Below are 26,855 nucleotides of genomic sequence, written 5' to 3'. Positions count from 1 at the left end.
GTTAGAAAAATTTTTTATTGGTAGATAAAGCTACATCCTAGGGATGTTTTTAAAAAGCTAAAATCCAAACAATCCCTTCTTTCTCTCCACTATCACTTTACTGGCATGAAAACAGGGAAGTGTGATATGAAAGACAACCTCACTCAGTTTGGCGTGCATGTAAATATTACAAAAAGGTGATACAGTATTAACCTACTCCCATGGGTGTAGGAGCTGTAGCAAGCACATGAATTGTATCTTATAACGTATGTTAGCCTACCACACTAGCACCTTACTTGCTAATACGTCTGCCATGGGAGACCAGGTCTTAAATAATAGTTTTGGGCTGGGAAGAGGCCACATAGTTCCTGTAAGCAAACTGGAAAGCAAGTAGAGTGCTTGAAATGCGCACTTCAAATTCCGAAGCCATCCTGTAGTTAATAGTCAAGATGTTAGATGTGGGAAGAGAGTGATCTTGCCAGTGTTGTTTCCTGTATGCAGATACTTTATCTGTAATAATAGGTACAGTAATAGTTGTTTGTATGTCTTCATGAAATTACCTGAATGACACAACTGCTCAGGTCCTGTGCAGGTAATGTGGGACATACTGGCAAGTCTGTGACTGCTTTCCTGGTGTGCCACCCCTCCAGTGGCCTATGCTGGGACTGGAGAGTAGCACTGAGTGAAGCTGGTACTGGCAAGGATGCATGTGTGGTTAGACCCTAGGTGAGCACACTGGCTCAGCCTGAAGCACACTGCGAGTATAATTTGCAGCTGGGTGTTTGTGGGGTTTGTAACTCACTGCACTGGAGTCACACTGGTTCGTTGGTTTTGTTAAATTAGCTGTAGTGACCCCTCATTTACCTTTCTCATACTCTGTTGCCTGCCTTCTGCCCTCAAACCCAGTAAAGCCACAGAGTGGTTATCTGAGAGTGCTGCAGCTTCTTAGATAGCTCTAGCCCCATACAGTGGAAGTGCAAAGTATTCGAGGGAGGCAAAGAGGAAACCTTTGGGTAGTGAAGGCAAGTCAGCTGTTGATGGTTCTGCAAGGAAACTATTTAAGATAAACTGGTAAAGACTGAAAGCGATGAATGGCTGTTTTGGCAGGAAGCACATTTTGCATCCAGCCTGTACCCTGACCACATTTTACTGGGATTTATCTGCCAGTTGTTCTCTGCTGATACAGGGATAATTTGAAAGGAAACCCCTAGGCCTGTAGCTTATTTGACTTAAGGCAGGTTGCAGGAGGGATGAATAGGCAGTGTCACCTTATCTGCAAGGCTGAGTCAGCTGAGTCAGTAGCTGAAAAAGGGGCAGGATGGGACTCAGCTTGGCAGAGGGAAGAAAGCAGTGACATCTGTGCCAGGTCAGCTTGTTCAGAAGGGCTTTGAACAGCAAGTGATAACACCTACATTTGTGTCAGCTCTTCCTGAGCCTGATAACAGACTGAGGTTAAAGGGAGAGGAGAGTGCATCGATTTTATTTTTTTTAAATGTGAAGCAAAGAATGTGAATATGTTCTCTGAGCATATTCAAAGAGAGAATAGTTAAACAGAGAGAGCAGTTAAATATTAAGTGTATACATTTTGTAGTCAGCTTCAAAAGGCGAAGACTTTTGTGCTGAGGCTAAAACATCAGCAGCAGAAAGCCCAGAAGAAAACAAAAAATCTGTAACATGTTGAGGTTGAAATACTTGCTGTTAGACTTTTGCCTATTGCATGAAAATGACAGGGAAATTAATTGTTGAGGATATTGACTTGTCAAAATGCGCCACGTCACAGTGGGAGTGAAAATTCCTTAAGGAGGAAACCTGTGGCATGTGTACACAGTTGTTGTTCAGACAGCTCAGACCTTTAAATCTCAGCACAGCAAAGAGCAAGAGGTTTTAAGACCTTATTTTGATAATAAAATCTAACTTTTTTCTCTTTTTTCTTTTATACAGTGCTCATGTATCACAAGTCAGTAGCAATGTTCCTGCTACAGGAGAGTAAGTGTCTTTTACAATTTTGCAGCTATCTTTCTTGGAGCTTTTTAAAGTATTACTGTTTATTCTTTGGTTTCTCCTTTTAAAGAGTTTTTCTTACATAAACAAAAAGCAGGCAGTGTTTCCCAAAGCAATTCATCTGCAATGATAATAAATCACTTCCTTCTGAAAACTTCTCAGGCCCTTAGTTCTTTGCTCTCTGTGCCTGTGATGTTTTGCTTAGGCAGAATTTGCATATTTTGAGAAGCTCTTTGCACTGCATCATCCTCTTGCTCGTTTGCTCCCTGTTTCATCCCAGCAGAGGACGTGACTTGACCTTACTGCCGTAACTGGGAGGAGCAGAGCTAAAATAGGTTGGCTTTGCTGGAGCTGGAAATTCCCAGTGGCTGATGGGTTTGCAGAACTGATCTTTGTCAATAATGACATACAGACATACTTAAACCTAGTTAAACCATCTGGGGTTTTGCAGTTGCTCAGGTCTTCTGACTTTTCCAGGAACTGCAGTCTCAGCAGGCTTTCAAGTATAGCAACTTAGCAAAGCTTTTGTAAAGGAGAAGCCAGCCCAAGTACAGGTTCCCATACTGTAGCTACTCAGTTGAAAATTAACCAGCAAATCCTGAAATAACATTTCAATTATGGAAAAAACAGTAGAAGCTATATGTGGACTTTGGACGTGCACGTTTGAAAAACCAGTCTGCTTAAAGCATTGCAAACAGAGACAGGATGGGGGTGTATACAAAAATGTGTTACCATGTAATCTCTCTGGAAAAAAAAATTTCGTTTTTTCATAAAAGCTTCCTCTGATGAAGGAAGGAAGGGAATGTTGTAAGAGAATGGCAGTACCAAAATGAAGATTTGGTTGTGTTGAAAGTCCAAGTGGCCGCACATCTTTAACCAATGCAACTGCAGGGGCTCCCTTGTGGTGGCTTGTGTGGAAGCCCTCTCACTGCCAGTGGGTGTGAGGGTGGTCTCACAGCAGTATCGGGGTGGCTGTGGATACACAAGAATGTGGCCCAAGAATGTGTGAAAACAGCATGAACTCCGAACAAAACCCATGCTTGGTCGCAGTGCATGTTAGGAGTTTGTAGTGAGCTACTGTTTGCATATTGTCATCCCTCTGTGAGACAGCAGTGAATCATCTTGCAGGTGATCCCTTGCCTTACTGAGCTTGTGTTGCACAACAGACTTGACCACTGTCAGCATGGCTGGGTATCAAATGCAGTTTTGTCAGAGCAGGGACTTCTAAGTGGAGGATGAAAGTTAGGCACTAATGTCTGTAGCTGCAGTAAGTAAAATTAGCTGTTTACTGAAATTTCAGACATCCCTAGAAATAAAAAGAGCAGTATTAATTGGGAAGGCTTAGCTATTCTGAGGGATTTGAACCAGAGGGTATCTGAAGATTCTGGCTTTGCTCTTTGCCTGTGTCACAGCGCTAGAACATTTTGTGCTGCTTTGCCATCCTAAGAAAATATAACCCACAGATACCCTTGTTTTATTTATTGTTGCAGAGAGGGAGCTCCACAAAGTCTGAGCTCAATTGACCTTATTTTTCGGCTTGACAGGTATTTAGAGAAGACAATCCGCTCAGCCGTGGAGCAGCATCTCTTTGATGTTCATGGCTCAGGCGGCCAGAGTTCAGAGGACTCTGAATCGGGGACATCTTCAGCCTCTTCTAATGTGTCTGCCAGGCAGAGGAGGCGACACCACAAAGAGCAGGAGGAAGCCCGGAGAAACAGAGACATGTATGAGCCTGATTTCTTTGTTTTGGAAAGTATATTTAAGTCTACCCCAGTCATGTCTTCTATCAAGGCAATGCCACATTCTCTTATGGCAGGCACTGACCTTTTGCCTCGAGTTGAAAGTGCAGAGCAGACTGCAGTGCCTGTGCAGAGCTCCATTGCATCAGTTAGAGCTGGGAAATGCAGAGTTTACTAGAGATCATGGACTGGGGCAAAGCATGATAAGAATCTAGGGGGATTATGCCCCCTAGTCAAGTTTTTATTTACAGTATTTGGAATTGGTTACTTACCGTATTTGTTGCATTAGTGGAAATTCCCAAGCAGTTGGCTGCGCTGCCTGTAACTTTTTTTAGATAAAAACATTGGGCTCAGCTGCTTTTCTGAATTCAGAATGTCTTCAAAAATGAGATTAAGTTCCTCTTTTTGTGTGTGGAGGCACAGCTTGTGTTTGGGTTTAGTGAAGAGACTTGGGAGTTTGTCTGAAATTAGAAAAATCTTCCCTTTGATTAATCAGAATCTAAGATTTTTTTTTTATCCACCCTATTATGCAAAATTTAAACATGATTTAGTGGTGAGTTTCATTAAATGTCTGTCAAAGAGTAAAGATGCCTATTTTTCCATTCATACTCCTTCAGTTGTGACATATATTGTGTGGTACAACTGTGTTACCACCACAACCTTAACAAACTTGTTACACAAGGCATAGCTGTATTTGAGAAACTTTAACTACAGACTTTGCTCTAATCAGTGCTTACCCATCTGTCTACCTGTAACACAGCACTAGTTCTTGTAAAGAATGTGTATGCCTCACTGTAGTATTGGATTGCTAGGATTTGAAGCTGGTTCCAAAACAAACATCTAGTCTCCTGTTGTTGTTGTTGTTCCTGGGTGCTCAATTCCCCAAGTTCTATTGGATCTGTACCTTCCTGTATGAAGCTACTTTAATACAGGTGCATAGCCATTGATACCTCGTGTTAATATTGCATCCATGGTATTTCCCAAAACGTGTCAATGCTACTGTTGTACAAAAAAATCTATAGTTACAAAAAAAAAAAAAAAAAAAAAGGTGCCATTTTCATAGTGAATCAAAATACACTGTAAAGGTGGCCTGGGAAATGGGTACTTGCAAGTCACCAAAGTATCTGGCAGCAGCTCTAAAGCAGTTTTTCTTGTTAAGTAGCCCTGCTGACAGGCTTCTCAGGTAAGTAGGTCAGAGACTGGCTAGTGTACGTGTTTGGAAGCATATAGTACTGCGGGGCTTTTCTTCAACCTTGTGTTACAGAGTGGCCTCTAGATATGATTGACACAGTTGTACAGGCTCAGTCCAGAAAGCTGGAGCCAAGGATTTAAAGCACATTGAAAGTTTTGAATGCTGGCTATGGTCCAAATTGTTTTCCCTGGTTCCCTTAGGTCAGATTGCTGGGATTTCTCTGGGTAAATTATTGAAATTGAGGATTCCTTTCAAAATGTCTTTCTGTTATTTTTTTGGTTGTCAGTGACTTCATCTCCTTGCCTTGTGATGGATCACAAGAGGATTTGTAATGTCACAAAATGGGACTACAGGCAGGAAGAGTGTTTATCACATAGGTGAACTCCCAGGCTTTGAAGATTACATGCTCTACAGGCTCTGTATGTGTAATTGGTCTGCTGAGGGGTTTGTAAAAACTTCCACTAAGGCAAATCTTAGAAATTTAGTTAGAGATTTATCATACCTCTTTATATCTCTTTTCCACCAACAAAAGAGATCTGTGATCTAGAAAGTCACTGGAACCTTCTAGTTTTGTTTTTGTTCTGAATACTTGCCATGCTGACACTGTCCAGATATTGCAGAGTAACTGGTTTCTTATCACACCAGTCAAGTCTAGATGAATTTTCCTGCTCTTCATGAAAGCAGGCTTTGGAGTTTCACAGCACTGTGTAAGACAGCCACACAGAGTTAGCAAATGTTCCAGTTTCAGTGTCAAGTGTAAGCAAGCTGCCTTTAGCCTCTGGCTAAATGAGGTGCCTTGTGTTTCTCCTGTTCCCATAGTGTTGTGATGTGTATGTGCATCTTCACTGTTGGACAAAGTAAAGGGAAGGCTACTGAACAAGTGGTATATGAAAAGCTATCTGCTGAAGGATCCAACAGGGCAAGATAAGCCGTATGCCAAGCTTTTGGTAAACATGCACAAACCCTGCAAGCCCAGAGAGTCCCAGTGAGTGCATCACGTGGTGACTTAGGGCTGGCTGTCCCATTCGCTTCCCAACATAGCAAAACAGTCCTCTGTCCTGGCAGTCATGTTGCCATTGCAGAGATACATTCCCTTTTATGTTTAGTGTAATTCCCAAATGGAAATCAAGCATTTGGCTAAAGCACCACAGTCCTGCTCTTGCATTTGAGAGTTGTGAGTAAGAGGGCCAATTATGCGGTGTCATGCACCAAAGGAGATCCTCGGACCGCAGCTGTGAATCACTTTTCTAAATTAAAAGCACGTGTCTCAAAGGAAAATATGCTTCATACTCTCTGTAAAAATGCCACAGGCAGCCAGGGGCTAGTCCAGCTTCCATGTGAAGGCTTCTGTGTGTTGGGTTTAGTGGGAAGTGAATCAAATCCCGAACACTGATCCTCACAACTTTCTCACCTGAGGTGTATACACTTGGTTTTTGCTCCTCAGTGGGATTTAGCATTACACAGTGTGTATTTTTGGCTGCATTGGGAAGGACCAGAGATACTGGTTTCATAGGGAATAGATGCTGTTGCTGGAACTGCCCCAGTCAGCATGATGTAGTTCTCTATTGCTACCATAAATGTAGCAAGAGAATGTTTTAAACAACCTCTTGTTGTAATGTCCCTTTTCTTTTTAGGGAAGTTGTCAACAAAGAAAACATTCCCTCTGGATTCAGCAGTCTTGAAGATTGTATTCTAGCTGCTCAAGATGTAGAAAAATTACAAGACACCAGCTCTGGATACCTTAGTGAAAGGAATAAATCAAAACGGCAGAAATCCAGCACTAAACTTTCAGAGCTTAATGACAACCAGGACAATCCTGTGGTAAGCCAGTATGCTGTACTATTTGATGCCTGTTACTAGGATGGTAAAAACTCTTTTTTTTATTTCAGTGCACACCTGGTTCCTTTAGGTAGATTTTTGCCTGCAGTACAGGCTTAAGTGCCTATTTTGGACCATGGGAAACACTGGATCCCACGCTTGTAACCCTTGTGATGAGGCAACTGAGAAGTCATATTTCTGCTACAATCCTCTTAGTCCATGTATAGTCATTTTCTGTTTCTACAACCTTTTGCTTTTTCTTTTGAGTTCAGTGAAGCATTTTGGAAAGCATAAAAGGAAATATGTCTTTTTCCCAGTCTTTCAAAAGCCTTGCGAGGAGTTTGGAACTTAGATGTAGGTTCTCATGTTCAGGTCAAGTTTATTTTTATATTCCTGCTAAGTTCTGAAACTAGATTTCAAGTGTCTACTTGACAATGAGGTGGCAAAGGTGTTTTATGTCTTTGCCCTAAAGCTTGTGTTTTATTGTGGTGTTTGCAATTAGGAAAGCACTTTGAAGTGTGTTGGTCCAAAAGGTGATCCCTCTATCCACCTTTTACTGAAGAGATGAATGACTTTGTTGTAACGTTGTAAAAATCTGGAATACTGTAGAACTTTCCCAGCATATTCTTGTGTGACCTTCACAGTAGAAGACAGTTTGTCGAGTTCTACAAGCTGTAGAATAAAACTGGTGCACCCTCCTTCCCTCTCAGCCACAGCAAACACTGATTGGAGTGTCAGCAGCTGAGAAACCACACTTTGCTTCAGTGCAAGATCTGCATGCAGTGGCAGGAGTGCTGTGCCTGCCCCAACCGTGCATTGCATGGTTAACAGGAACAGCGAGAGCTGTGTGAAAACAACAGTCCTGAGCTATAGGGCATTTCCTTGTGCTTGATTAAGTTTTAGAGCCTGCTGAAAGCAAGTTCTCAATGTGACATTGTGTTTGGACTCATTTTGTTTAGATCACAAAATTGCAACAATCTGATGTTCTTACCCTGTGCAGAGATTCTAGAGAGGTGGATTTGCTTCTCTTTATGATAAAAAGAAGGCAAGATGCCAAAAATTGTATTCTGTGCTCAATTTATTAACTTAAATTTAGTGCTCAGTATCCATGATCTTCTCATGTGATACTTCATGAAAGCAGAGTGAGATTGACACATTCACACTTCTGTCTTTGCTTGCACTTTAAGATAAGCAAAGGTCTAGTGCTTATGATCTTTTCAGTACCTTTTCTTTGTGCCTGTGGAGTGTAAAGCAGTTTCAATGTAAATGAAAATTTTTCTCGGCATTTAGGAAAGGAATTAATGACGGAAGTGTCCACTTTGGCTGTGGACCTGAAAAACATTCATGAAGTCTTCAAACATGCCCAGAAGAAATGTCCTCAAACTTAGCTGTGTCCACTGGACTTCACCCTGCCCCTCATTTTTGGATCTCTTGAAGAGCAAAGGCTGAAACAAATATAAAATGAGCTAATCTTAAAAGCATTTTGACCAAGATGACCATCAGTGTGCTTCTTGCTTGCTCTGCTATAGCGAATGTCACAGTGGAATGATCAACTGCAAGTACAATTATGAAATGTCTTGCAGAGAGCATGGTGCTATTGTTTTGGAAGAGCAGAAGCTGCTTTTAAGTTGTAATGAGTATGTTTATTACATACTTGCATTTCAGAGATTGCCAGAAGGATGTGTGGTGGTTTAGCTTTCTTTTGGCTACACCTTTACACATCAAATAATAAACCCAATTAGACTACCTACTTGGAGTATATTGCAACATGCACCATAGCATTTACTAATAGGTCTTTGTCATGTAAACAAGTTTGTAATGTTGTCTCTCCTTAAACACCCTTTTCTGAGCATTCCTTTTTTTTCAAAGCCTGAGAGAGTATGTAGGAGAGTGTGTAGAAGCTTTCCTCTTAGCTGTCTGATTGCATCTGGCTCAAAAGCACAAGTCAGCAGTGGAAAAACTGTCAGTTCGACTTAGACTCCCGGGCAAACCAACCACAAAGCATTAAAAGCTTGTAACTGCATTTCAGGGGCATGGTAGCCAGGTACCAATAGGACTTGAAGAATCAAATTAGGCAAGGCTGGAATGCCTGACCTGTGTCACCTTATGGGGCTGGAGGTGGAGCAGGTGAGAGAGGGCTGTGACTGCCCCAAGAAGTCTGTGCACATAGTTTCCAGGGCAGGAACCACTCTTCCTCCTATTTAAGACAGGCTTGAAGACAGACTTGCCCAAAACCCAGAGTTGAAAGCCTCCTGGGCATGTGCTTGAAGTGGATACATGGCTTGTCCTCACAGTACTCAACAGTGTTAATGTTCTTAATGGTAGCCAAGACAAATATCAGAAGTGGTCATAACCAGTTAGATTTCTTGCCCTGCATTCATATTGGCCCAGTATTACATCTTTGCAGTCTCTTTGCATTCTTATGCCTCTTTAAGAAGAAACTAAGGAAGGGTTTGTCTGAGAAGTGTTCTCTAACATGAACAAAAGGAGTTCTGCTGAGAGGTTGATGTGGATTTTGCTACCTGCTCTTACAGGAGTTGCATAGACCAAAGAATTACTCCCAAGCTTAGGCTGTCTGTCAGTCTGTGAAATGGGAGCTGGCGGGATACCGTGCAGCATTATTCTGTTTTGACATTTTGAGGTTGTCTGATGAGAGACAAAGCAGTGAGCAGTTGGGTTTTCTTGCAGTTTATGGGCAATAAAGTGTGGGGTTTGTTTTGTGCAGTGGGCAGTAGTGTGTGTGTTATCTTTTTCGTAGAAGTCCTGTTGGATATTTCTGTATTTGATCTGTTTAATGGCCTGCAGCTTGAATCTGTTTCTCATATATATATCTTACTGCTTTAATATTTACTGTATTGCAGAGTATGGAAAGCTTTAGCTCATCCAAGCCTATAGACAGAACAGGACCTGATGACATGGAAATTTTATCTGAAGAAAGGTAATTTTAATTTTATTTTATTTATATATATATATATATATATATATATATATATATATATGTTTTCCTTTCTCTGTGGTTGTAGTACAGCCTGAGAGATCTTCCACCACAGGCTGTGGGGGTGACAGTTATGCCACAGAACAGATTGCCCACCACGTTAACTTCCAAGCAGAGTTTCATGGCGGCCCTGTGTGTGTTGTGTGGGCTTTGCCCTGCAGCACATGCCACCAAGGCTGTCTTCCCAGACTGACAGGAATGTCACTGAAGGTGCTGATGGTGCAGACTTGAAATCAGCTGTGGAGCACCTGAACCAGCATGCTCCACACAGGACTGCAGGGCCTGTCTTACCTGGCCTCTGGATTGGGAATCCAGCCCTTTCCCTTGTGCTTCACTCTTCTGTAAGAGCTGTACAGCCTCACTCTGCTCACCTGAAATGACAATTTCTCTCAACAGTTATATTGGGAGAGTTGTATTGGTTTGAATTAAGGGCACTGGAATTAAATGACATTATTGTTCTCAAATAGCTCCTGAGAGGAAGCAAAAAAATGCATAGTTTAGCAGCTTGAAGTGCTGCAGCCCAGTGTCCCTTCATTTACTGTGTGAATTACTGAGTGTGCAAGAATGTAAAAACCTTTGTGTGCAGAAGTCCTGCTTGTTTTTGTTACAAGACAAGTCTGGTTTTGTGTTTGTAATACGTTGGTTTGTTTTTGGTTTTTCTTTATAGCAAAGAAAGTGAAAACGATGAGGTTTTTTTCAGGCATTCTCAGGTTGGTATTTTTTTTGTTGTTTTTTTGTGTTTCGGTTTTGTGGTCTCTAAAAGCATTTTATTAGGTAGAGACAAGTAGTTATGCATATAGTTCTGTTTTCACAAGAGAAATGGAGTTAGCATGTACATTTTCCTGTCCCTCAACTCTGCTTTTTATTTACATAGTTGAGGGAGCCTCTCAGCCATTGGGGAGTCTTACAGTGTCTGCTTCAGTCCCTTTGATCCCTCCTTGCCAAAAAGGGAAGGATCGCTGAAGTCAGCGCTGTGGTTTAAGTGATGTGAAGTTCCCTTATTAATAATGGCAGACAGGGCATCTGACTGCTTATCTGCCAGGGTGGTGAGATTAGCTTGTCTCTCTTGATTTCTCTAAAATCATTTGGTCTTTTATTTATCATTTCCTAATGCAGCCTGTTGCTTTTGAACATAGGTGTCTGTAATCCATTTCAGGATCACCTCCTGCTTCTTTCTAAGAGTCGATGGCTGGGGTGGCTGTCGGGGGCAGGGAGATGTGACATTGATGGCAACAATTTTTCCCCCAGCTTTCTGTTTCTCTTACACACACACACAAACTTCCTGCCCTGGCTTTATGGTGTTTTTTCATCTGACTGCTAAACAAATCAAAGATTGGGGTTGGGTTAGGTTGAAGCCATTGCAGTCACTGGCTCATTTGGGTTTGCTTAAAACACCTCTAGACAGCCAAGCATTTAAAATACTGGGGGAGGATTATGTGAGGTACCTCTCCCTCATTGTGCATCCATTTTAAATGCGTGCAGTAAAGCAGCTGTAGACACTGTCTGCTTTCTCTGGCTGTTTGGAGTTGACTGAAGGCTGGTAGTATTTTTAAATTAGATTCTTCTTGTGTTTCTTTTAAAAACAAAAGCCACTATACATTTATTGCCTTTGAAAGACTGCACTTCTGGTAGGAATTATTTCCACCTAGCAGGAAAGGTAAAAGGTTGCTAGCAACTGAGCTCTGACCAGCTGCGTGGTAGCTGGCGAAGTTTGTGGGACCCTGACATATGTGGCCCCTGCGAAGGGTGTTGAGGGCTGCCTTTGATCACTGCTCTGACTGGGCTTACACAGATCTCCTGCTTTGCTCCCAGAGGGTCAGTAATCCCTTGCACTTGCTCGTGAGCTGTTGTATTTTCCGGAGTCTAGATTTTGCAACGCCTTGTTCCTCACATACCCACTTGCACGTGGAAAAGCTGCTGTTGCTGCCATGCCACACAATACTCCTATTAAGCTTTCAAATTAGCCTGATGGAGATACATTTGAATATGAAATCATAATTTTAAAATAAACTTTGCTTTAGGAAAAGTTTTAAAGTGTAAAATTTTAGCTGCAGGAGAGGATCTTAACACAGAGATTGTATTATATAGGAATTACAAGGTCAAGAAAATGTTAAATTCCTGCAGAGTTGTTTTACATTCCTTGCCCCTTATTCCTTGCATTTTGCTTAGGGCAGCTTAAAGACATATGTTTCATAACAAACAACTCATTCAGGTTGAGGAAGGGATTTTCTTATTCTTTTCTCTTTCTAACCCTATCTCCAGTCTGAAGATATTAGGAAAAGTATTCACAATTTGCCATAGCTACCAGTTGTGCTGACTTGGGTCTTCATGAGGCTGTAAAAATACCTTGAAACACAAGCCCCAAATAAATTTTCAGTGGTTTTGTAACCTTCATAATCAGCCCTTGGAAGTAGCTAAGCTCCAGGGTGAAAACCAAAGGTTTCTAGTACCCTGGTTTTGATAAGAGAAGTATTTAAGATTCATACCAACATGGCAGCAAGTGTAGAGGGGTGTTGGCATGGCTCAGGTAGGAGGAAGGCAGCAGAATGGCTGTGCTCTTGCATTAGGTTGTATTCCTTAAATGTGCTTAAGGATGCTTCCTGCTTGTGGCTGTAATGGAAGATCAGATGTAGGGGAAGCAAGCCTTTAATATAGAGATGATTGGAATCCACAGGTAATTGAATAGAATACAACTTCCTGATCAGAACTTAAAAGTCTTTCTGTTGCCATTTATTTCTTGCTGTTTGAGCTGCTCTTTATCCTGAATCTCCATTGGAGCAGGGAGAATGAATGCAGCTGACTTATCCCCAGGCTACTTAGATCTGTAGTTACTGGTTCCTGCACAGCATAGCTGCAGAAGCAGCTTCTAAAAAGCAGGATTCAAGCAGCTGCTTTGAAGATCTTTTTTTGTGGTCATTTATGTAATATCTGCAGTGAACTATGACTGCCAGCTGTTACCAGCATCATCAACATGTTGCCCCTTTGGTTTGTAAGAAATTGTGGCGCATCCATATCTAAAGCAAAATGTTTCTCCCTTACCTGATTCTTTTCCTAGAGGACGGCAGCTGGTGGCATCAGGAAATCAAAAAGGAAAATAAGTGATGGGAATACTGAATTATCTACCCCTATGGGTTTGGAGTATTAATGCAAAGGAAGTTAAACATCTGCTTTCTTGAGTCTCCTGGGTTTGTACCACTGTTGTTCTTCAGAACACCTAATGATTTATTCATTGTATTAGAGCCTACATCAGTGAGTAAGGAAAGGAGAGTAACTGGCTGCAGGCAGAGCCCAGGCCTGTTTTTAAACAGCTTTTAAATATTTCCAGCAACTGAAATGACTTTAGGAGGAAGAAGACATAGATACAATCTTTCTAACATATGTGTAATGGAAATGTTCACCTGTCTGGGAAGTGCTCTTATATCTGCTACAGATATCTTTTAAGAGCCTTAGTAAGTCAGGAGACTGTACACTCTTCATAGAAAGACATTTATCTCTAATTAGTATCAGTAGTGGTCATGAGATGGTATTCTCAGGTTGCTCCCTTTGAAATTATTAAAATCTAGGTATGTTCCTCTCTTCACACTTTGTTATTAAAAATAGCACCTATTTTGAAACTCAGTGCTTTATTTCTTTCCTTGCCTTAAAATATCACCTTTAAATACTATGTTGGCAATTTACAAGCAGTTTTATCAACTGGTACAGTTGGCCACTGATCAGTCTTTGTGAGGTGCAGACTATTTAGATCCTGGCAGGAAATCCGTCAATGGACCATGGAGAAATATTTAAGTCCTCCAAACTTGGAAGCAGCTTAAAAGATATTGAACGGTGAATTAGCATTTTTCCATGTACACCTCTCACAATAAACACATTTGTAATCAGATTTAGCGTCAAGCTGCAGAGTTATTAGTGCTTGGCAAGCTGTCACCTAGTGTTTCATTTTGTTATAATGTTTCAAAAAGGCCATTTATTGAAATGAACAGGAAATACACACCTTACACAAATACAATGCAGAACACTCTTTACAAATACCAGTGTATTCATCACCCAGATTTTTAGAACTGTAGAACAGCCCAGGTTGAAAGGGACCTCCAGAGGATCACCTGATCCAACCTTTTGTGGGAAAGGAAGCCTAGATGAGATTATTTAGCATCCTGTTCAATTGCAGGGATTGATGGAATTGAATCCAGATAAAAACATTTATTCATATGTCTACTGGGCAACTTTTTTCCCCTCTTAATGAAAGTTACTTGTTTTTCTCTGCTCAAAAGGGAAAAATGCACCAAACACATCATTAGCTTTCTGCAGATGAAAAAAAATAAATGTGCCTTAGTGACGTGTGCTAAGGATACTGAAGCGTTGGGCCGTGCTTCTGGATTCACGAAGAAAATAGGTCCAGAAATACTGCTTATTTTCTTTTAGCCCGTTTTCTTCATGTATCAGGATATGCAGACTGTTTACTAGATTTTTCAAAATATCTGCAGAGGGAAAACCTGCATGCTGACTGCCCACTAGACTATATCTGACAGAATTATGCCTAAGCTGTTCTTAACAAATCCAAATAGTTTATGTAGTAACGTAATCCTTTCTATTCAGCTAGCTCTGTGTTTGTTGGTGGGTTTATACATATCACTCTGCATGTTTATGTACATGCATTACACTTCCTTTTCCCTGCTGCCCTCTGTGAGGCATTACAGCTAATTTATTTTGGAGTGACAGAAGCGCTCGTCTCGTCAGGCGCTGTGGCAGACACGCGCACTGTGTCTCTGGATTGTGGGAATGGCAGGCATTTCTGTGTAAACGCACACGACGTGTGGTATGTGCAGGGGGGAACAGTGCTGAGGCAAACAGCACTTGCTTCTAGGTAGTACTAGTTGATGAATCATTTACTTGACAGAATTCTGCTTTTTTTTGTTTTTTTTTATTCTGGAGTCACTGGATGCTTGTGTGAATTTTTTGGCGTTTTCCCAGAGTCCACACTGCTTCCAGCTGAGATGCCAAACCCTACTGCCGTTTGGATTTGCGCAACACCGCTTTAATACCCAGAGCTCCTCCATAAATAGTTCTGCTCTCCCCACGCCCAGCTAGAAAACAACCACAGGAAATCGGGGAATGTGCAGCCAGCACAGCTTAGCTGGCACTAATTGACCTGAGCCAGCACAGCCTGCATGAGAGCATTCATGTATGTAGCCTGCACTGCTGGCTGGCTGCTGCTGCTGCCTCGGGAGCTCTGGTGCCTGCTTTTTAGAAGGCACCATATTGCTACAGCCTCACAGCAGCAGCAGCATTTTTGTTGTTGCTCGAAGGAGTTGCGCTCCTGTAGGAAGTGTACGCAGCCACCCCCTCCCTCTCCCTTTCTCTCTGCCTCCCTGCTTCCCTCCCTCCCATTTCATCCAAATCCACTACTGGAGGCTTTCTCAGCTGCATGCAGTTGTCAGGGCAGGCAGTCTCAGGAACTTGCGGTAGCTTTCTAAAGAAGGAAAAATTCAAGGAAGGCAGATGGACGGATGTTTTTACTGGTGTGAGTGAGCAATTAGTACATAGGGGTCACCAAGCAAGGGGTTTGGATTTGGAGCTGGAAACACCAGGGTCTGTCTGGATCTTTTTAGCTAAAGGCATGAGCTTACTGCTGCTGTGACTGCAGGGGGTTTTTTTCCCCCCTCTGCATCCTGAAACGTTTTTTTTTTTTTCCTTTCTCATTTCTTTGGGTGTATGGGAACATAGCTGACTTCAAGTATGAAGATTCAAGAACATCCAAGCATGCCTGAAAACAAGTTGCAAAGAAATCAAGATGCTGATGATCAGGAAAACAGCTTTGTATCTGAAGTGCCTCGGCTGGATTTAACATCACTGTGTGATGACAACAACTGGGAAGGTAGGATTGTGTGATGGCTGGTTGTGTGAGTGAAATGAGAGAGGGAAACCTGAGTGGGCTGGGTGTATCTTTATGTGAACATGTTCTCTTGCTAAAAACAATAGAAAAGCAACTTTGTCCTGAATACAGAACTGGAAGTTTGGAGAAACTGGAAGCAAATACTGAATGGTACTAGCTCTTATTGTCACTTAGAGGGGGAAAATTAAATGTTTTATTCTTGAAGTTATTTCATGTTCTGTTTAGTGCTGTAAAGTCCCTAAATGTTTCAAGATACCTTATTTCTTAGCGGCAGGTCATTGAGTAATTAAGCTAGACTGCCCTACACTTCAAAGCAACTGAGTATTTCACAGTCTAAAAAATAACTTTTCTTCTTTAATCACTATTTGGAAATAATGATTCAGACCCGAAAAGCACAGCTGGTAAAAAATGCTGTCTATCTGTTACTTCATCTTACAAACAACTTTTCTTTTCGTGTATGCTGTGAAGGAATTCTCATCACCAGCTCAAATGGCAATGTTAAATTGACTGTATGTCATTTAAATTGCTTTAATAGTATTTCTTAGCTCTCCTCTCCAGAATGCATGCTTGGTTGGCTATTTGTACTTACTCATGTAAGAGTGGGAATCTGGGCAAACTTGGTGTGTGCCATGAGCCTTAATTTCATTTGAAATTGAGATGAGATGAAGGTGTCTGGCAGTTTTGGGATCAAACCCTTTTCTAGTTACAGAGTATGTGTCTGTGTACAAGCCAGAATTCTGTTAGTTTATGCATTAGGAGTGAAAGATGGGTTTTGACAGGGAAGAAGCAGGAAAACACAAGTGTGGTGTTTTAATGAAACAAGAGAGGGAAAATGTGCAACTAATCACTGCTCTAAAATAACCATTTCTGAGGAACACTGAGAAGGGAAGTTCTCTGCTCCTGCCTCCACGGCGTACATGATCCAGTGTTTTGCCTTTCCCTCTAGGAGGGGAGTAGTTATGACACTTCAGGCGTGAGTAAAGAAAACCCGCAGCCGTGGCTGCCTTTGATTCAGCCATGCAAGCAGTCACCATGCACAGGAGGGAATTTTTCCATTTGCTTGCTAGGTGGGGATTCCCTGGGTGGAATCTCCACACATGCAGCACGGCTGATCAAAGTGCCACAGAAGGGCTCCCAGGCGGCCCTGGCTGCTGGATGTTTGCTGAGGTGCCAATTAGCAGAGCCCTGCAGGCTCTCAAGCTAGGGTGAGCATGTCTATGTTCTCAGAGGTGATGTGTGGCTTCAGCCCTCCTGTGAACCTTTGGAAATAATGACTCCTTTTTTTTCCTTCCTGCATTACTAATAGGAGTCATATGAAGGGGAGAACACAGCTCCTTTCTGTCTGCCAGAGGCTTTCCCATTGTATGAAATAAGTTGCTTCTTCGGTACAACTCCCTCTTAGTAGGCATGCTCTTAGGTTTGGATTCTAGTTTTCTTGCCCTGCAAATATGAGACAGGATTATGCGCACATGTGACTGTGCTTCTCTCTGATTCCTCCTTCCTCCCTTCTGTTCACGTGTATTTCACAGGAGGAGGAGGTGGGCAGTTGCAAAAGAATCAGCTGTCTGGGGTGAGAGAGACATCATCTTCTGAAATGCGTGCTTTCCAGAATCACCATTTTGTTGGTGTGGGTGAACAGCAGCAAAATGGTGCCTTCTGTGTCTCAGCAAGGAGAGACTGAGTCTTTCCTAGCTGTGGATGTAGAATCAAGCTTGCAGCAGCCAGGAAGAGGAATATCTTAACATCCACTCTCACGCTGCTTTTGTAGCTAACAGCAGGGTCTGTTGTTGAGACTGGCTCTGCAGGGCAGGGTTGTGCCATCCATCCACACCTCCTCTAGCAACCAGGACATCCTCCCTTTCTCTGCCAGCCAACCTGAGTCACTCAAACCTTCACACATCTCTGCAGGATCCATGCCACAGCTCTGGTTGCATCCCTAGCGAAAAGGAGAAAGGGCTGTGCCTTCAAATGCCCTAGACTGAGGTGTTTATTGCTTTGCTCTTGCAAATTTGGTGAGTCCATCTCTTGGGAAATTACCCACTCTTTCAGGACATAGTTGAGCTGATGTTTGGGGTCAAGGTCCTCTGTATCATACTGCAGGAAATACAGAGCCTCTAGTGACCAGGGCAGCTGCTGGGACTTTCACAAGTGATGAGTGAGAACAATTACAGGTTGAGGGCTTGCCTTGAGGTGTAGCTGTCACTGCCTCCAGTCAAATGTTAGGAAAGAGCCTTGAACAATGGGCGCAAAATTACACAAGACAACCTTGTCCATTGACTAGCTTTTATTTGTCACTCAGGCAGGCTCTCTATTGTTTAAAGAGCAGAGCTGCCTTAAAAACCCTCGTTCAGGGACACAGAATTTAGATAATTGCTGCCAGGTACGCTTGCAGGGCCCTATGCCTTTTATGTTTCACTAGCAGTAATTTCTATCAGATTTTTTTTTCCCATCGTATTCACCTCATAGTCAAATCTGTACACAAGAGGAGAGGTTTGCTGTACTTCTTCAGGCTGTGTTCCCTTTACCTGAAGCTGTGCACAGAGAGGACAGAGGCATTTTCTCCCTGCTCCCTGCAATACATAGCCTCACACTTTGCCATGTGCCCGCCCTCTGCATCCCCCTCACCTGCTAAGTATAGAGGCGTGTGTAGGAATCATCAGGCTGCTGACGCAGTACTCAGGGCGTGAGCAGTGCCCCAGCAAAATTCAAGTGCTGAACTCCTTGCCTCGGTGCATTTCCCATGGTCCAGGAGTATTTTCCTGGCGTGCATTTGGCAGGTGTGAATCAGGGAGTCTTATTATCGCACTGGGTGTGGACTGAGCTGTCCATGTGGGATGTCACGTCTGACTGCTGGGTTTGCCTGCTCAGCTGGTCAGCGAGTGCCAGCTGAGATGGCTTTGGGAGCAGGCTGTTCAGAGCTGCTTCCACAGCTAAGGTTTCTAATTGTTGTGGATTACATTTGAATCGGGTGCAGTGACTGAGGAGAACAGAGTGTTCTGTCACAGTCCAGCACTGTTGTGCAGATTTCTCACCAAATGTTTCTAATTCAAGCCCAGAACTTGCTATCCTGTCCTCAAGGCAAATCTGGAAGTATGTTGCTCTCCATAGCAGCGGCTGGCCCTGTCAGCAGATTGGGCTGAGCAGGCAGTTCAGTAAATCAATATGATGTGTGATTGCTGCTGATGTCACCCGATTACTGACACTTTAAAAAAGTTCTGTAGCTGAGATTTCAAGCAGAGTTTGCAGTAATAAGCACTTACGAAACAATCAGCAGGCATTTTTCTTCAAGCTTAAAAAAAACAAAAGCAGAAGTTAAAAATACAATTTCAGTTCAAGCACTTGAGACCCTGAGGGTGAAGCTGATCTACAAAAGATTTTGACACTGACTTAAATGATACTTCCCATGGGAAAAAACCCAAAGTAATGCAGAAAAATCCATATAGTATAGCAGAAGGGAAGCTGAATTTAGTTTTCTTTTTTTCAACACTGTGGACTTAGATTGATCAGTGTATTTGTGTGTAACACTCTTAAGCCTAAGAAATCAAAAGGTGATGAAGCGCATTCTATTTTTATTACTAAGTATAGGAAAAAAATTGCATTGTTTACTGAATAGCATCAAAATATTAAAATTATATTTTTGTTGTTATGACATGCTATAAACAAAATACAAAGTTTGCTAGCTGAGAGATGTGTCATCTAAGTGAAAAGGCGTGGTGGCACTGTATTTGGGCTATTCTTTTGATCTGTGTAGGAAGAATGCCTCCTAATGTATTCAAACAAGGATATTTTCATAAAGTTATTTATATGACAAAGAAAATAGGTTGTTACTGAGCTAGTGAATGCTTTGGATGAGGTTTTAAATTGCTTTATTCATTCCATTATGAGAGGTCTTTCTGGAGTCTTTCAAGTGGCATTTGATACTAGCACCTCAGGTGTTGTAATGAGTTTAGACTTTTTAATCCCTCTGGACCTACTTCAATTTACAGTAGCTAAGATTTGGCCTCGATTTTTTGACAGATGGGTGTGTGTAAAAGCAGTGTTAGCAGCATGTATGAGCTGTGTGGCTGCAGACAGGGAAACAGGAGATGCCTGTGGCGTTTTGCTGGCTGCACCTCAAGTGGTATTTGTGTGTAGACACCACTCTGTTGGCCCTCCAGCCCCCAGTAACCCTGGCAAATAAACAGTGTAGTGATAAAAAGAAGTCAGGTTTTGTCAGTGAGATGGCTTGGAGCTCACCAATAATACACCAGTTTGATACAATACATCTTTCTTCTTGTGTGAAGCACTTAATGGTTCAGGTTTATTAAAATCTCGAGCCCTCCCTGCAGCAGGTTGGCAGAGAGGCTGTATTGCCACAGGCGATGCTCCGTGTGCCTGCGGAGCTCTGCAGAGCCACGCTTGGCAGATGGCTGACAGCTTTGCTGAAAGATGAGCTGGTTGTGGGATTTTGAGAGGGAGCACAGCCCTTCTGAAGGGCTGCAGGCTCAATACCAGCACACAGTTCACTGCTTCTGCACCGGCTTAGAGACAGCATACCTGAGAGAAATGCCTAGAGAGTCTGACCAAGACATTAAAAATTCTTTCACCCTTTCTCTGCGCTGGTACTGCCATGGTGGGTAAACATTCCACACACACCACCCCCCCCCCCCCCCCTCCCCCCCCCCCCCCCCCTTTTTTTTTTTAATTAAAAGTTGTCATTCTGGAAAATGGGGGAAGGAAATACATGGGAAAAATGTGGAGATGAGTAGGAAACAGAGAGTTTTCCCTGAGCAGGGGAGATCTGTTCAGGACAGAAGAGGAGTACGTGTAACTGCTCTGTCAAGTGAATGGCAAAGAAAAGGTGAAATGTTTACATTCTTTACTGAGATTTTATTCTTCAGTTAGGAGAAGGGGGAAAGGGTGACAACATCAATCATTATGGTGGATGCTTTAAAACTGGACTTCATAGCAGATACTTCAAAACTGAACCATTCAGTCCAGGAGTTCAGCAGTATTCAGAAAAAGCTCAGTGCTTTGATAGCTATCTTGGGTAGATGAATAACAAAAGATATTGTGCATCCTGTTAAAGATGAATTAATTGATTGTGCACTGTCAGAAAAAGCAGCAGATTACCAGCAGGTTCCTGTGCATTTGTGTGATCCAGCAATTCCAGTGCTTCCAACTGAAGTGCCTGGCACCTGGCCACCAGTTGGACTGCAGCTCTGGTCCACTTAATGATCTGATGTAGATAAAATCCATAATTGTACATATCTAAATATGTTCCTTGATGAAGTGCTGTGTTGGTCTCAAGGGTCTAGCCATTTTGTGTCTAGATGAGGTTTTGCCTTCTAAATGTGTATGGTCAGCAAGGGAAACAAAATTACCCATAGAGACAGGACTTCCAGGAGCAAGGGTTAAAGAAAGCTGATTTTCTGTAGCAGCCATTTCTTCCATCAAGTCTAAAATTTGATTTTCCTTTTAGGACTTTTTTTTCCCCTCTCCTTTGTAACACTTTCTCCTTTGAAATGGGAGTTTCTGTTTTGGGGGAGTATTTTAAAGTCAACAAAATAGAAAGTAGACATACCTCAGTCTCAATTAGGTTACATAAAGTACTTTGCTGTCTTTTGGGGTTTGATCAGAGACTCTTTGAGCCATTGCAATTCCCTGAATGTCGCGTGCTATCTGGTTTTAAATCCACCTTGGACAAAGTCACATGCATCATGCATGATTAATAATGGCTTTGTTAGCTGGTGTGGTAGAAGCTTAATTTAGTTACTGCTAAATATGCCTGATTTTTTTCTAAGTTTATTCCATCTATGTAAATCCCATGGAGGTGTTATTTAACAATTTCCAAGAGGAAATTCTGTTGGAAGCTGAGAGGTATTCAATTAGAAGTGAGAGATGTCTAGAAGAATTTCGTGTATCGTTTAACTCTCATTCCTGCCAATCAAATATTTTTTTTTTTTCCCTTTTGTATTGCCCTTTATTTTGCTACAAAAGATCTTGTGAGACCCTTCCTAAAATCATGAGAGGGAAATGGATGCAAAATATTTCAGGTATTAGAAACTGCCATGGTTGAACAGAGCTTAGAAAACCTCTTTTTTCAGAAATTTACTGCAGGAAGTACAAGCTGCATAAGCTTTCCAAAACATGGCAAAACAGCCTACATACACTTTTGGGACTTGCACACCCCATGGAAGTAGCCTCTGTGAGCCAGGTTTGTTTGTGCTTCTCTTACCACAACACCTTTGAGGGGCAGTTATGCAAAAGGCTTGTGCAAAAACCTCCTGTCATCCCATTCAGGGTAGCACATCAGTGTGCATACAGCACCAGCCTCTGTGCAGAGGCATGCCATTTGTATCCATGTGCTAAGGAAGAAGGGACAAGGAAGGGAGCATCTTTTGAAGATGTGTACAGGCAAAACAGCACTGAGCCTATCCCTGCTGCATTGGCAATGATCTTGCACTGCTCGAATTGTACAGAGGGGGAATGTTAAACAGCACAGAGGTTCTGCAGGGGAATCCTCATGCAATCCACTCTGAGCTGTGAAAATGTTAACCTTGTTTAGCAAAAGGAAACACTGCTTTTTATTCATAAACTGGTAACTTCGAAAGCCCCTTCTCTTTGTGAATGAAGACCAGACACACTAGGCACAGGAAACAATTAGTCCGTAGCTCTGCGACTGGTCTGGGAGCTTTCTGTAAGGTTTTTGTTTTGTTACTTGACTCTAAAACTGTTTGTTAGATTTCTAAGTTCAAAGCCTGGCTCTTAGCACCACAGGATTAGACAGTTTAAGTAGGAGCATGCAAATCAGCTTAGTAAACTATCTGAACACAAAATGTTGGACTCCTTATGGCATCTGGAGGGAGTGATCACAAGATTGAGGCAGTTGCTTTCTGTGGGCTCTTTTATGCTAATCAGCAATGCTAAATTGGGTTTCCCTTTCTCTCCCACTCCACCACCTCCTTGTATAACATTGCTTTTACTTTTAGCTGGTTAGGTTGTCCAGGGGGCTGAAGATTTCCTCACTTCTCTACCATGCTGTAAGCAGCGGGATTGTATGAGAAAGGGAAAAGGAGAAACTCAGATCATATTACTGTAATTGTTAATATGTGGGCTAAGCACACTGTGGAACAGGTGGTAATGTGAGGCACCTTTTGCTTGCAGGTTAGAAGAACCTACGCTTACTCCTAGGCTTTGAATTTCCAGTAGCAGGTGACAGGGTTGCATTGGAGTGCTGGGGCCTACAGGAGAACCATTAATTCAGTTACAGCACTTGTACATCCTGAAACTGAAAAAAATTCCTTCTGGAATCCGATTGCCTACTCTATACACCATGTGCAGTAATACTCTCTGTCCAGCATAACCTTTTCCTCAATGGTGCTGGCTGGTGATTGCCTCATTTGGTGTCAGTCCATGGTAGTTCCTGGCCAGCTTTTGGGCAGTTTTCTGTTGCACCTAAGAGATGAGTTATATTTGTGTAGGTTACCTGTTGTGGGCAGGCTTTGTAATGCTTTGCTCACAGGGCAGATATGAGTAGTGACCAGAGAATGCCTGGTGACCAGAGTCTCGGTCCGGGACGAGCGGGTCAAGGTTCATTAGAAAGTTACCTGGAGTCTGTCTTGTGTGTAAAACAAACCCGATAAAACCAGCCTTTGTCTTACTGTTCCCAGAGCCCATCCCTGCTCTCTCCTCATGGCAGCGAGACAGCTTAGACTCAGATGAGGCTCGCCTTTCCCCGCAGGCCGGGCGCTTGATTCGCCAGCTTCTGGATGAGGACAGCGATCCAATGCTGTCCCCTCGCTTCTATGCCTATGGGCAGAGCCAGCAGTACCTGGATGACACAGAAGTGCCTCCTTCTCCTCCCAATTCTCATTCCTTCATGAGGTGGGTTGTGACTTGCCAGTGCTGACTTTCACATCCAGCTGCAAAGGGTTTGCACAGTTGCATCAGGCAGCATCTCTTTGGATCAGCTGTGCTGCATTGGGTTTCTGTCCCTCTTCACAGGAAACTGATATTTTTATAGAAGTTCTTTGTAGCTAATAATTTCTGGGTTTGTGCATTGATATCTAGGGACTTGCTGTTGCTGAAAGAGGCTGTTAGAGCATCTTTTGCTCTCTGTCACTGCACAGTAGCAACATAGCATTCTCACTTTTGTGGGCTTTGCCTTTATTTACACAAAGTTGAAGTGTCCCTCTCTACATCAAGATGTACTGTGGCTGTTTGGATAAGCTCTTCCTGCAATCTCTGCTCTTCGTAGGAGACGGAGTTCATCTTTAGGATCTTATGAAGATGACAGAGAGGACCTTACCCCTGCGCAACTCACCCGGAGGATTCAGGGGCTGAAGAAAAAGATCAGGAGATTTGAGGACAAATTTGAAGAGGAGAGGAAATACAGAGTGAGTCTCCAGGATTTAAGCATTTGTGTGGAGATGTATGTATTAGCAGCAAAGGGAAGGGACACCAGGGAAGTGGGTCAAGCATACAGAAGGACACCAGGGAAATATGCCAAACATACAGAGGGCTTGAAAGCTTTTATAAGGAGGAAAGGGGAAAAAAAAAGGAACAAAAAAGCTGCTGCCCTCTCCCAAAAGTGTGTATCCACACCAAGCAAATGACCTTTCCAGGCATTATGCACTATCCATGCAGCTCAAGAGAGGGAGGCTAATGAACTCGTAGGATTTCGACCACTGCTTAAGACAGTGTGAAGGAATAGCTGTGTTAAATTTCTGTTTGTTTATGTAAGTTCAGCATATGGGAAGCACAGTTGCTCATCTCATTTGCATGATGGTAATCCCAGGACACCTGTGCACTGCAGAGGGGAGAGAGCAGCTGCCATTCATTCCTGAGCAAGGAACCACAGTAAAGTGCTGCTGAGCAGCAGCAGTGTACTGAACTCTTAATTGTTCCTGACATGCCCTTATGATGCACAGAAAGCTTTGTAAGGAGCTATAAAGCTTTGCATATGTGCATCTTTGGCTATCTAAATGGCAAAGCATTGTACTGTAAAGGTCTTGCCTGCGATAGAAGAGGCTGAAAGAAATGCCCAGAGCTTGCCTTAGCCTGCATTTGGGTTACTTTGATGTGTTTGGATGTAAGGCAGCCTTTGGTGTGGATACATGTGTTCTAACACTTTTCCAACTGTTGATGCCAGGTTTCCTCTATTTTGGAGGTGCCCTCTTGTTAGGAAACAATAGACACAAGGATTCCAATGTGCATCCGGCCCTCTGAGTCACGTCTACAACTTAATCACAGCCATCAAATGTTTTGTGTTTTCTAAAAAGAAAATCCATCTCATGATGCCCCTAGCACACAGTGCTGTGACAGGCAGGCGCAGTTTAAGCAAGGTCTGAAATGGGCTGGTCAGAGGTGTGCAGCTGCCAGTGAGAAGCCAGTGCCTGTGCTCTGTGCTGGGTCCAAATTCCAGTGTACCCCTTTGTGCCACACACTTGTTTCAGTGAATCTCTTCTGGTGGTTTAACACAGATTCAGCATGGCTTTTCTTTCCTCCCAGCCCTCCCACAGCGACAAAGCAGCCAACCCTGAAGTGCTCAAATGGACAAATGATTTGGCCAAATTCCGAAAGCAACTTAAAGGTGAGCAGCCACCACTGGTGCACCTTTGGAGGGGGGCAGCTTGACTATGCCTCATTTGGATTTGATGTGAGGCAGTGATCCTGTCACTGTCACATTTTAAAAATGAAAAATTGCTCATCTTTCCCCAAACTTCCCTGTTCAGAGTCAAAACTGAAGATATCAGAGGAGGACCTTGGCCCTGTTGTGCGTCAGCGCAGCAACACACTCCCCAAGAGCTTCGGCTCCCAGCTGGAGAAGGAGGATGACAAGAAGCAAGAGCTGTCAGATAAATCTGCCAAGCCTGCTGTGGAAGTGACCCTTGACTCCATCCAGAAGAAGCTTCAAGAGAAACGAGCAGAGACAAATCGACCTGAAGACATTAAGGTACAATGTAGACAGGTCAGATTTAGGCCTTTAAGTGCAAGTAGGTAACTTGTGGCTACACAGTCACTTGTGATGAAAGCACTGTGGTCTTCTACATTTTGTTAAAAAGTCTGCAGCCATTAGTCTGGGCTCACTTGCTTTAGTTCCTTGCTCTCTGCCCTTAGTATCTTGATTTTTTTCCCAGAGCTCAGTTTCTGTTGTGTGTCATCTTGTGTTCTTTGTCTGACCCCTGTATATTCTAAGTAATGTTTCTGAATTACTGCAATTTTTTCCTGCCCTATGTTGGCTATTTCTGTTGTTGATCCAAAGGCTTTTGGCAAATTCTGAGTCTTCCGGTGCTTCTGGAGATCGTGTCATCTGTTTGCTTCTTGTTCACTCCAAAGCTGAATGTTATTCTCTCAGGGTACCCTTCAGAGTTTCACACTGAGCTCTGTTAGCTGCTGTCATCTCTGAGGGTTATCAGCAGGGAGGTCTTCGTGTCTGATGTTGTGAGCTCCTGAGGATTGGGCAGGCTTGTAAATGAAGTCCTTGAGTCTCCTGACATGTAAACTGTGCAGTGCTGTACATGAGTGAGGCAGACAGCATTATCTTTGTTTGTTAGATCTGCAGAAGAAAAACATACTATAGCATGTATTTTGACTATTTTCTGACTGTAGCAAGAACCTACAGCCTGGCCACTTATCGAGGGACTGTGATAGTATTTGGTGCTGTGATAAGGAGAGAAGGCTTGGTATCAGGCAAATTCAGTGGGGGAATTTTGGCCAACTTAGTTAGAGAAGTCTTCTCTAACTGTCTCCCTTTTTTTGGCTTTGTCACCTCTTGTCTGCTACAGCTTTTCACTCCATAGCAGAATTGGCAGAAAGAGACAATCTAGCTGCACTTGAGTTCTTGGTAAAGTGTGTTTGTGACAGTCAAAGCAAAGGTGTCAAGCTTTACAGGAGGTACAGGAGTTTGTCTCATAGTTGGAGAAGAAGAAAGGACGTGTGTTCTGTTGTAGAATTTACACTTCAGATCTTAACTGAAGAAGAGCCACCATCATTAGAAGTTGCTTAGTGTTTTTTTCAAAGCACACTTATAACCTATAAATCCCCCTTAGGTACATAAAATACCTTCATATGCAAAGTTTGTGTGTTTAATCTGCCTGCATTTTGCCTAGGGTTCTACTCACAATAACAGTCTATTTGGCAATGTAGATGGAAAAGAGAACTGGAAGGTAGAGATGAATCTTCAAAATGTAATGATGGTGTGACATGACTTTGGTAATGTCACTGATCAGTATTTCTTGAGTCCAGGAATTTGACTTT

General features: G+C 42.7%; 1 protein-coding gene across 6 annotated transcripts in view; it reads left to right on the top strand.

Moving 5' to 3' along the window:
• Positions 1–26,855, top strand: part of FAM13A (family with sequence similarity 13 member A) — a 123,131-nt gene that overhangs the window by 81,009 nt on the left and 15,267 nt on the right. For 5 of the 6 annotated variants that reach the window (XM_069013035.1, XM_069013034.1, XM_069013036.1 and 2 more), the window contains 10 exons: positions 1,921–1,965; positions 3,525–3,704; positions 6,546–6,732; positions 9,591–9,667; positions 10,392–10,434; positions 15,446–15,596; positions 23,267–23,480; positions 23,854–23,992; positions 25,107–25,188; positions 25,331–25,551. In XM_069013035.1, the coding sequence (XP_068869136.1) occupies positions 1,921–1,965; positions 3,525–3,704; positions 6,546–6,732; positions 9,591–9,667; positions 10,392–10,434; positions 15,446–15,596; positions 23,267–23,480; positions 23,854–23,992; positions 25,107–25,188; positions 25,331–25,551 (1,339 nt within the window). The remainder of the gene's footprint in view (positions 1–1,920; positions 1,966–3,524; positions 3,705–6,545; positions 6,733–9,590; positions 9,668–10,391; positions 10,435–15,445; positions 15,597–23,266; positions 23,481–23,853; positions 23,993–25,106; positions 25,189–25,330; positions 25,552–26,855) is intronic. The other variant, XM_069013037.1, reaches the window with a different exon arrangement.

This window comes from Aphelocoma coerulescens, chromosome 4, assembly GCF_041296385.1.
Source record: "Aphelocoma coerulescens isolate FSJ_1873_10779 chromosome 4, UR_Acoe_1.0, whole genome shotgun sequence".
Classification (NCBI taxonomy): Eukaryota; Metazoa; Chordata; class Aves; order Passeriformes; family Corvidae; genus Aphelocoma; species Aphelocoma coerulescens.
This window is presented reverse-complemented; position numbering and strand designations above follow the sequence as displayed.